This window comes from Bombyx mori, chromosome 22 (assembly GCF_030269925.1).
Source record: "Bombyx mori chromosome 22, ASM3026992v2".
NCBI classification, from domain to species: Eukaryota; Metazoa; Arthropoda; class Insecta; order Lepidoptera; family Bombycidae; genus Bombyx; species Bombyx mori.
In genome coordinates this window covers 16,710,347-16,721,801 of record NC_085128.1, presented here as the reverse complement: position 1 = coordinate 16,721,801, position 11,455 = coordinate 16,710,347, and the positions used below count along the sequence as shown (strand labels likewise).

The 11,455-nt window shown below is 37.8% G+C and overlaps 1 protein-coding gene across 2 annotated transcripts; it reads left to right on the top strand.

Moving 5' to 3' along the window:
- Nucleotides 1-2,610: 2,610 nt before the first annotated feature.
- CPR78 (cuticular protein RR-2 motif 78) lies at nucleotides 2,611-11,214 on the top strand. 2 transcript variants are annotated; one of them, NM_001173211.1, is given in 5 exon segments: nucleotides 2,611-2,787; nucleotides 7,490-7,606; nucleotides 8,040-8,192; nucleotides 10,062-10,241; nucleotides 10,998-11,183. In NM_001173211.1, coding segments are annotated over 5 exon segments (717 nt in total). In that variant the 5' UTR covers nucleotides 2,611-2,706.
- Nucleotides 11,215-11,455: the final 241 nt, after the last annotated feature.

The following is an 11,455-nucleotide window of genomic DNA, read 5'->3' as shown; positions in this document are numbered from 1 at the left end:
GACGAGCTCACAGACCACCTGGTGTTAAGTGGTTACTGGAGCCTATAGACATCTACAATGTAAATGCGCCACCCACCTTGAGATATAAGTTCTAAGGTCTCAGTATAGTTACAACGGTTACCCCACCCTTCAAACCGAAACGCATTACTGCTTCACGGCAGAAATAGGCGGGGTGGTGGTACCTACCCGTGCGGACTTACAAGAGGTCCTACCACCAGTAATTACGCAAAATATAATTTTGCGGGTTTGATTTTTATTACACGATGCTATTCCTTCACCGTGGAAGTCAATCGTGAACATTTGTTAAGTACGTATTTCATTAGAAAAATTGGTACCCTCCTGCGGAATTCGAACACCGGTGCATCGGTCAACACGAATGCTCTGGACGTCTTATCCTTTAGGTCACGACGACTTCAAAACCCAATTGCCCTATATGTCAGCTATTCCGCCTAAAGCGGTACACATGCTTCGCAGAATATATGCTTAGGTGGCATGTACATATCCGATCTAGGCAACGGGGCAAAGCAAAGCCGCCGTCGCCCAAAACATACCTTGTCGGATTCCCCGGATCCACTCTCGGTGCTTTTAGGCTCTTCAAGCACCGGTCACCGTCCTCGTCGAACTCGTCGACTTCGAGGAACAGTTCGACGTGCGAATTATCCCATAGACACAACCCACTGAGTTTCTCGCCGTATCTTCTCAGTGGGTCGCGATTCCGATCCGGTAGTAGATTCAGCGAAGCACTGCTCTTGTTAGGGCTAGTGTAAGAATTCTCTCAGGTTGAGCCTGTGAGCTCACCTACCGGTCCGAGCGAAGTTGGAATAGCCCCTTAGGCTACCAACGATTAGGTAGGGAAAAAAGGTGGCATAAGGGTGGTACCTGCCCATGCCAGCTTGCGAACGCTCTACTTCCAGTTACTTTATTACTAATAACTACGCAAAATATTTTTTTGTGGATTCAGTATTTATTACACAATGTCATTCGATTTTTTTTATTGCTTCGATGGGTGAACGAGCTCACAGCCCACCTGGTGTTAAGTAGCTACTGGAGCCCATAGACATCTACGACGTAAATGCGCCACTCACCTTGAGATATAAGTTCTAAGGGCTCAAGTATAGTTACAACGGCTGTTCCACCCTTCAAACCGAAACGCATTATTGCTTTACAGAAGAAATAGGCAGAGTGGTGGTAGCTACCCGCGTGGACTCACAAGAGGTCCTACCACCAGTAAAAAGTGGAAGAGGTTCATGTTTTGTTATAGTATAGATAAGTAAACTGGCTCATGACTTATCTGGTGATCAGTGGTTAATGTATCCTATGGACACCATAGCTTGAGTGCCTTCATCCATCCCGAACTATCATGACCACGTCTCATTTAACTAACGGTTATCCTAACCTTCAAAAGAGAATACACAACTGCTTCGAGACCGTGGTACCTATCGGCGCGGTACGTAATCTTTTACGAAAAATTGTACCAACCTTTAGGATTTGATAACTGGCATATTCGCATCGATAATCATGAGTACACCAAGCTTTATATCCTTCAAAAACAAACAAGTATTAGATTTCGAAACATCGATCTACTTTTAGTAATATTGCAACTCTACAGTATACGAAATAAGTTGAAATTAACCAAAATATTCCTTTTAGCCAAAGTTTAATATTTTTCTAATTAAAAAATCAAAACCTTTGTTACGTTATTTAATATTTAAACCCTGACACTAACGATAATCGATTACGAATGAGTCACAATGGATTATCGAATTGGAATAAATCGATTATTATCACCGACAGTGAATGCATTGACATTTGCGGGGGCAACAGGGCGTAGGCATATTGCATGCAAGGCCACAATGATTACTGAATTTAGGACCGATTCAAGAATAAAATGGCCGGAATTTTTTTATTTATTTAAGCAAATGTAAGACACCAACTTTCAAGAATAAATTATGTTTTCTTTTAATATACCTTTTTAATTCTAAATGAATATATCCATAACTGGCTGAATTGGAGACAGCTGTTTGGTTGACTCACGAGTATGAGTTTAGATATAAAAAGATTTAGATGTTAAATAATGGACTATCTGATTATCTGTGTCAGCTAGTAGAAAAATATAATTTACCCATTGCATTTTTTTTTTCTTTAATAAACCTAGAAAATAATTTGCAATCTATATTTATTTTTTATTAGCCATGAGCCGCTTATTATCATCCGCATCACACATAATGGAGTCAGAGTCGTGACCTTAAAATAATCCACCAAGAAATTGAGAAGTACTGAAATGATTTTGACAATGCATAGTCTCATGAAACTCAGCGTTCTGTATTAATGAATTAAAGTAATTGTTCTGAATTAGCATAATTAGCAAATAATATAATCATACTAAGGTACAATAAATGTATTAACCCGTAATAATTTACTCCTCACGCTTACTGCAACAAACCGGCCAGTACATGAAAATGAAAGTAAACAAAAGGCTAGTACACACTCCCAGAGCCAATGCTCTAATTTGAATTTCGAAGCACACATGCAAGTTTCAGCTCTCGACTCCCGCCTTGAACACTAGAAGGGGTGTCTCTATATAAAGTGAGTGTTACTTACACGCATCGCACGATACGTTAATAAATATTACGGACGCGGGTGTGCTGTGGTCTTTTTTTTTAAGAACAAATATTTTCAAGTTGTTAATTGTTTTGTGTGTGCATCATGTTGCGTAAGTGCGTTACGTTGGCAATACTGGGGTGCGTTTTGGCGGCGCCGCAACATCAATACCAAGCGCAGCCACAAGTAAGTTCAAATGGATTTTTTTTACTGAATTTTGTCGAACTACATATCCATAATGAAATTTATTTATTAGTGATTTATGTAATGAACTCAACTGCTTTTTTTTCCAAATGGTGAGAATAAAAAGTGTGCTCTGGATTCGGATGATATACTGTATGCCCAAACCTATTAAAAGAAAAACTTTTTTTCTTCTCTATGCCTTTTCTTTTCATCGTTTTTCCGGTAATAATTTCTCTAATTGCCACAATAATACCGTTTCCCTTTTTGGATATAAAACATGTGAATCTATCTTTGCCTATACTATAGTCTATATATGAATACATGTATGATACTTATTTCAAAATCTATAACTCAACATAATATCGTTATACTTACGATAGAATACGATTTTTATAGTAAATTACGTCACAAATCAATTTAATGTGATCCTTCTAAGTTCTTAGAGTGGGCAACGTTGATATGTTTCTGTAGGGCAACGCATCTCAACTCACTGCATGTTCCCTTTCTGTCTTAAATAGGTTCTCGTGTATGAAGGTTGTATTACTAGCCACGTGCAAATGTCAACGAACTATCTCTAACTCAATATCTTTACGAGTCTTTATTGTAATTTATTATAGTTATTTATTTTTATGTCATTGGGTTATTATGGGCTATATGGCTTTATAGATTATAAGGTTAGATTATGAATTTTTCTAATGAAATACGTACTCGACAAATGTTCACGATTGACTTCCACAATGAAGGAATAACATCATGTAAAAAAATCAAACTCACAAAATTATAATTTGCATAATTACTGGTAGTAGGACCTCTTGTGAGACCGCGCGGGTAGGTACCACCACCCCGCCTATTTCTGCCGTGAAGCAGTAATGCGTTTCGGTTTGAAAGGTGGGACAGCCGTTGTAACTATACTGAGACCTTAGAACTTATATCTCAAGGTGGGTGGCGCATTTACGTTGTAGATGTCCAGTAACCACTCCAGCTCCAGTAACCACTTAACACCAGGTGGGCTGTGAGCTCGTCTACCCAACTAAGCAACAAAAAAAAGGTTATATGGGCCATTGGGTTATATGGGTTTTTATTGTCATTTATCATTATATTTTCGAAGTTTTAAATACCTAACAGTTTTCTAATTAACCACTAACGACTAAAGTTTTATTGGTATATATTAAAGAACCTTGACAACTGTCTATTTTTACATAATAATAATAAAAAAAACTGGAATTTTACGTTTAATTTCACACAGAACGAATTAATAGTGTCTAGAGGTCTGTCTGATAGTTTTCTTAATTTCAGTTTTCATCTTCACGATAAGAGGATCCTACATGTTAGAGCAGAACTTTCTATAATTAAAGATGTTAAGGCTACATTTACAGACATTCCTGTCCATACGCACTATATTGACATTTCAGCAGATAGGATAGAAACAATTAGGCGAATAGCTTTGGCATTCAAGGCAAAATACTCTTCTAAGTTCTTCTCAAAATTCAATTCTCTACATAATTATGTTTCACGAATCATTTTAAATATTTACATTTCGATGTTGCGTGTCAAAGCAAATGTCAGACATTCGAAACGGCATTAGGAGCTTAAACCGTAAAATTGTTTTAACATGCATTGCCATTTACTTCAATATCACGAATGCAACATTGAAATCAAAATGAGTTACCACCTTACTACCTTGAGGCATGAGGTCAAGACGAAGTTCCAATAGTACTATAATAACGATTTTTCCACCTTTCGTTTCGGAAACCATGATTCTCTGATTGCTTCGTAGGAGAAATACCCTCAAACAGCCTGAATTTCTCGCCGGGTCTTCTCGGAGGATCGTCTTACCGATCCGGTGGTAGATTCTGCGAAGCACTACATTTACTACGGCTGGTGTGAGCAAACTCGTCACTTTAGTATCCCCTGATGTCGCCTACTCACTCCGCGAAGCTGGCATAAGCCCCTCGAGGCCACCAGCATGGAGAAATAGGTGGAAAGGTCGTACCCGTGCTCATAAATATCGCGTCTACCAATAAAGATACCCAGAAACTTGAACAGTTATAGCAATAACCTATGTATGCACTTATTGTACTTTTAAATTCCAATCCTTTATAACAATATTTTGGGTGACACAATAGTCCCCTCAAAACTTCAGCGTGAAATCTCGCAACATAATTACGTATTCAAAACCAATCCTTACAACAATATGCAAAAGTTTCAAAAGCTCTTTGACCATTTGAAAAGGTTGTCATTACAATTCAAATGTTTGTAATTGTGTTGGTTTTTTTCTTGGAACATTTCGCAAGTAGCCCCTTTTCGTGCAGCCTTGAGTGGACTCTTTGTTAACTTAATAAGAGATCGTTTGAGTTAAATCATCTTTTGTAAATAAACTTCACAGAGACTTTTTTAGAGATTGGTTTGATTTTTTTATCCCAACTCTAGATTTGTTTTAGTGGGTTATAGGCCTAGCAGATTTTATATTAATAAGTAAAAGGATGAGCTGCACAAATATCTTAACATTTTTTTAATTAATGAAACCTACTATATTTCACAAATAATATTCTACAAGAGGTCCTACCACCAGTTAGAATATTATTACATATTTATAATATTCTGCAGAAGTGAAGCAGTAATGCGTTTCGGTTTGTAGGGTGGGGTAGCCGTTGTAACTATACTTGAGACTTTAGAGCTTATAATAATATCTCAAGGTGGGTGGCGCATTTACGTTGTAGATGTCTATGGGCTCCAGTAACCACTTAACACCAGGTGGGCTGTGAGCTTGACCACCCATCTAAGCAATAGAAAATTAAAAAGAACAGTTTTGCGCATTCGAGGGCAGAACCTCTCTCACACCTATAAGCCTATAAGTCTATAAGTATGTTAGGCCACCAATTAAACTAACATTTTTAATGGGTTTTTTTTATTGCCCTTGTAGGCAGACGAGCATACGGCTCACCTGATGGTAAGTGGCTACCGTCGCCCATGGACTTAAGCAATGCCAGGGGCAGAGCCAAGCCGCTGCCTACAAAATCTCAGTAAACTCATGATAGGACTAATTAGCCAGCTCAATATCACTTAACAGGCTGTAGAAATAGCTATGCTTGGAGTTACGCTAAAAGATAAACTCCGATACAAAGTTATCGGTCAGAGAATCAAGCGTCACTGATATAGCTCACGTTCAAGTGTCAGTCGGTTTTTTGCGTATGCCAGAGAAATGACGATCGCTGGAGCAAACGAGTCCTCATCAGACCGCAAATCGGTGCACCTTTTACTAATTTTTGTGGGCTCTGTATAAGATAAGGGCTGGATAAGAAGAGTCGCAAACTGAGTCCAGTATTATGTGCAGAAGTGGACGGGCGTCAGCGTAAGTGAATATCACCACCTACATTGTGAAATGATATCAAAGTAATCTTGTGCCTAATCTTGAAACCTTAAAAAAATAACGTGAAAGTTTTTTGGTGAAAATTAGCCAATGAAAATGATTAAATGATATAATACTATTTATTAAAACTGTAGTGTGTTTACTAAAATTGTTTAATAATTTCACACGTACGTCATCAGTTTTCATAAGTGGTTATTTATGGATTTCTTTCTTTAGACAGCTAAATTTGGATAACATAAAGCTTCAAGGCCCTAGTCCCGTGATCACCCGAACTGCTAAATCAAATCCCTATAGTATTATTATTAATATTATTATTTTTCATTTAACTTTTGGTAGTGAGTGTGAAAGAACTCTGGATCCAACCTAGTAGCATAATATAGGCATTCTCGTGGAAATTTCTGATGCACGCAAAAAAATAATATCTAATAACATTATTTAAAAAAAAAAAACATTTAATTTTACTGGCGTAGATAGTTGAATGCGTTTCACCACACATAGGCACGACGAATTTCATCATTTTTATGAACCTTAAGAATTTAGGCTAAAGTATTAATTGCTTTGAATCACATCTTACTCTTCAAGCCGGAACGCATTAGGTTATTTGCAACACAGGGCAATACTCAAAACAAACTACGAATTTTAATTACTGTTAATTGAAACAACTAAGTAAAGTTTAACAACCCGTCAACAATTAACTCGGTCATCCACCGACTAAGCCAGTATTATACGTTACGTAAACGGATCGGATCTCGTTATAACAACCGCTCCGGATAAAACGGTTCGCTGCTATTACGAAACTCGTTGTTACGTTCTGTTATTCAATTATTTATTAGGGCTGACACGAATTTTATTATGACATTACACGTAGGACTTAATATAACCATAAAGTTATCGGTGCGTAATCGGAGCTATTTATTTGCTGAGCTGATCCATTTTGTATTCCGATATGAGTGGCTGAATCTGTCATTTCTATTTAAACCAATTTCAGTCTGTTCACTTTGCGTTGGTAACCCTACAGGTTAATAAATAAAGGCCTAATATTAAGTGATCCCTTTGCTGCTCTACCAAATTGTTGCCTAAATCAGAAATGGTTACGTTTATAGCGGTTATTAGCAAACTTAATCTTACCCAATCTCATTTACAACTGCTAAAAACTTTTTCCAACCCCTTTTTTTTACTTGAAAAATTCTTCTGGAAAACTATTCGCTTATAATATCCGAAACTATTTGCTTATTTCTTATTTCATGTTCCAAGAAATCAAAACGACCATTTGCAATTGACCAGTCTTTAATTTCCGATGTATTCATATTAATATCTTGGTCATTTTTTCCACAGCAACACGGAGAAGGTATCCCTCCTCATCTATTAAGGCAATATCTTGCTGACCAAGGAGGCGCTCAGCCCCATACCATCTCTAGGCCAACACACATTGCTCCAGCACCAGCGCGTATCGTAAGTGCCTTTGATTGTAACATCCGTGGTAATAATTTTGGTATTTGACAAGACACATGTATTTTGTACATCATGTGCCTGTAACAATTATAATTTATTGACAAACTTTAGCAAGCACTAGTAACATAAGTTTGTGTTTTAGAGGAAAATGCTATACGGCTGTGAGTTGCTTAACTTTCAATCAATCAAAGAGTCCTTTCAACTAAGATAAAGCCAAAAACTATCGTAATAGCTACATTATATCATGGGAAGTCCCGCTTTGACGTCCTGCCTGGTTGGATCGCATCAGGGCGCTTACCTTACTATCATGGGGAACGTTATTTAGTCTGCCCACAAGTTTAAGAAGCTGACAGACAAGATTTAATAATAACAGAAAGCCTATTTAAGAACTGGATTTTAGCTTTCCAATTAACCATTAAACTGTTGCGCACAGCCCTACGCTGTTCAAAGCGAACCTCAATATCAACAACAAGCGCAATACCAACCTCAACCCCAACCGCAACCTCAAGCACAGCCTCAGCCTCAATACCGTCAGCAATATCAACCTCAGAGAGCCGAACCTCAACAGCCACAGGAAGAATATGATGTAAGTTAATTTATTCTTTTAAATACTCATCATAATCGTACTTTTAAACCAAATATGCATGTAAGCTATACCATACACTGGTGATAGGACCTCTTGTGTGACCGCACGGGTAGGTACCACCACCCTGCCTACTTCTGCCTTGAAGCAGTAATGCGTTTCGGCCTGAAGGGCGGGGCAGCCGTTGTATCTATACTTGAGACCTTAGAACTTATATCTCAAGGTGGGTGTGGCGCATTTACGTTGTAGGTATATGTCTATGGGCTCCAGTAACATTTACTCGATGTGCATGAATCCAATGAATGAATAAATGTCACTTAATACACATATTTATTAATCATCTGGTATAAGGAACTAAATATTTTACAATAGTTATTCCATTGAATTATTTAATAATACAGAATTAAGATAATAACAACTACCATAATCACCTACTAAAATAATACATATCGCTATCGGTATGTATACCGATGAATGTTTTTTCTTTTCTTTTGTCAGTAGTAGAGCGAAACTGTCATGTACGAAGCTTCAACATTTTAAATGGGGTGATGACATTCAATCTATAATGTGTATGGACTATGGACTCAAGTAACCGCTTTAGGTATACTAAGCGAGCCGTTAGCTCGTTCACTCGTGAATTAATTAATTTTACAAATCGATGCGGTGTACTTTATTCATGAAAATGCCAAACTTCAATAAGATTTACACTACTGTAGCTGTTAGCAAATCCCACCCCTCCTGACTGAGCCCTTGCACGCCCACTTGCCCTGGTAAAGCTGGAAAGGCCTCCAGGCCACCAGTAATCTCTCAAAAATAAAAATGATTAGAATTACTGTGAAATTTCGAGCGCCGGGTAACTATATACCGGTAATAGTAAATCTAATAATTAAATGAAGGAACCATTCGGACCAGACGGCGGATCGTGTGTCAAGAAGTCGGTCATTATACCTTACTACATTTACTTTCACTGCGTAACTGGACTTTGTAAATATATTTGTACACATAGATAATCTATACTATATAATATTATAAAGCTGAAGAGTTTGTTTATTTGAACGCGCTAATCTCAGGAACTACTGATCCGATTTGAAAAATTCTTTCAGTGTTAGATAACCCATTTATTAAGAAAGGCTATAGGCTACAACATCACGGTAAGGTAATACAAGTGAAGCACCAATAAAGATTGTTTCAAAATAGGAGTTTAAATAGCTCCTTAACATTCTATAGGTAATTCAAAAATATTTTCAATTTCTACGTAAATGAAGTGAGGAGTAAAATTTTACGTTATGCCAAAGTAACTATTCCACGCGGACGGAGTCGCGGGCAAAAGCTAGTAACTAATAATTAGTTCCTTATAGAATTTTTAGTGTAAAACGTTATTAAGTAGTTTTATACCACAGTTCGATCCATTTTGATTTGTATTAATGTACATGTGCACTTAGGTAGAGAGAAATCTAGTTTTGCTGTTGCATTTCTCAATTGACGGTTATTGTTATAAAAGTATGCTGTTTAATTGAATTCTTTTGTCTATAATTGATACTTACATATTAATTGATGCGATGAAAAGACATCGATTTTAGCACGGCAAACGCGGAATGGGATTTTAAAATCTTCTTCATAACAATTTATCGATTCTTGCCTTCATCATTGAGACATTCATTTCGAATTCGAATTTCGGTAGGCAGTGGCTTGGCTCTGCCTTTGGCATTGCTTATATCCATGGGCGAGGGTAACCACTCACCATCAGGTGGGCCGTATGCTCGTCTGCCCACAACGAGCAATAAAAAAAAAGAATAACAGTTATAAGTAAGCATGAAATATTCAAAGATCTATATCATTATTTCATTTCATCATCGTCATCATCATTTCCAGCCCCATCCCTCATACCAGTTCGGCTTCGACGTGAACGATGACCAGTACACTAACTACCAGAACAGGAAGGAGCAGCGCGACGGTGACGTCATCAAGGGCTCGTACTCCGTAGTAGACAGTGACGGGTTCATCAGAACTGTCACTTACACTGCTGACCCTAAAGAGGGCTTCAAAGCCGAGGTAAGATATACGAATAGAAATATACACCAAAACTCTCTCTCTCTCTTCGATCGGTCCCTCACTGCTGAGGACCGTGACTCCGTCCGATTTCGTCAACCAGCTGTCTCCATCGATCCCGTTTTATAGCTTGGTATACACACCAAAACTAACCTGCGTTTTTTTTAAAATCTTATTTAGGGGAAGGAGAGACGGCTTAAGAACTGAATCGGGAATAAAGTGATTTTAGGACACAAACGGAAAACCAATTTTCTTCGTTTTCTTCTTGGCTTTAATACGCATTTTTCGGATTCGACACAGCATATAATCATAATAAGATGCACAGAAAATTTCCTTGAGTTTGCTTGTCGTCAAACCATCGGCCCGGGGTCTCGACTGAATTTCATTTTATTACATAGAGTACAATTAAAAAAAAATCTTTTGTTTTAACAGTTTTTAATCATGTATGACAGCAATAACAGCTTTTTTTTTATGTGTGGATACTAATACCAATACCTTGGTCGCTGAATAATGAAATATGTGGGATTGATAGGACCGTGTGCGTTGCAACAGTATGTCGTAAGGAATTATCGCAATCTCAAGGGGCTGATTAGTATCTTGGCTGAGCTGGTGCGGCCACAATGAGCCTCCCCACCATATTGTGGAATTGCGCAAAACTCTTCTAATAAGGGGTTCTGTTGGCTCATTATGAGAGTTTCGCTGGAGTAGAGAACTTAATTTCCGGTCCGACGTATAATGTGATTATTAATTCTTCATCAGGTACAAAGGCAGCCAACCGACATCGTAGTAAAGATCCCTACGCCCAAGCCTCAAATCGCTCAGCAGCCGCAGCTCGCACACCAACCTCAAATATCTCATCAGCCTCAAATTGGACACCAACAACAAATCGGTCACCAGTCTAGGCCGCAACAACCTCCCCCCCAGTACTATCATTATGAACAATAAACGCTAAGAATAATATATATTTAAGCCAGTTTAAGATTGTATTATTTATTCGTAACCAAATATTTCTTCAGCCATCAGACGTTTTCAATTAAGTAGTAATCCATTTAAAAATATGTGACGTATGTGACGCTAAGAACATGACGGTAGTATCGAAATAAAATGCTTATTATAGTGTTCAAATCTCGCTTTAGAACCTATAATAAATAGTGGTATGTGTACCATACTATGCTTCTGTCGCGAAGCACTCATGCATTTCGATGCACTCATTCGTT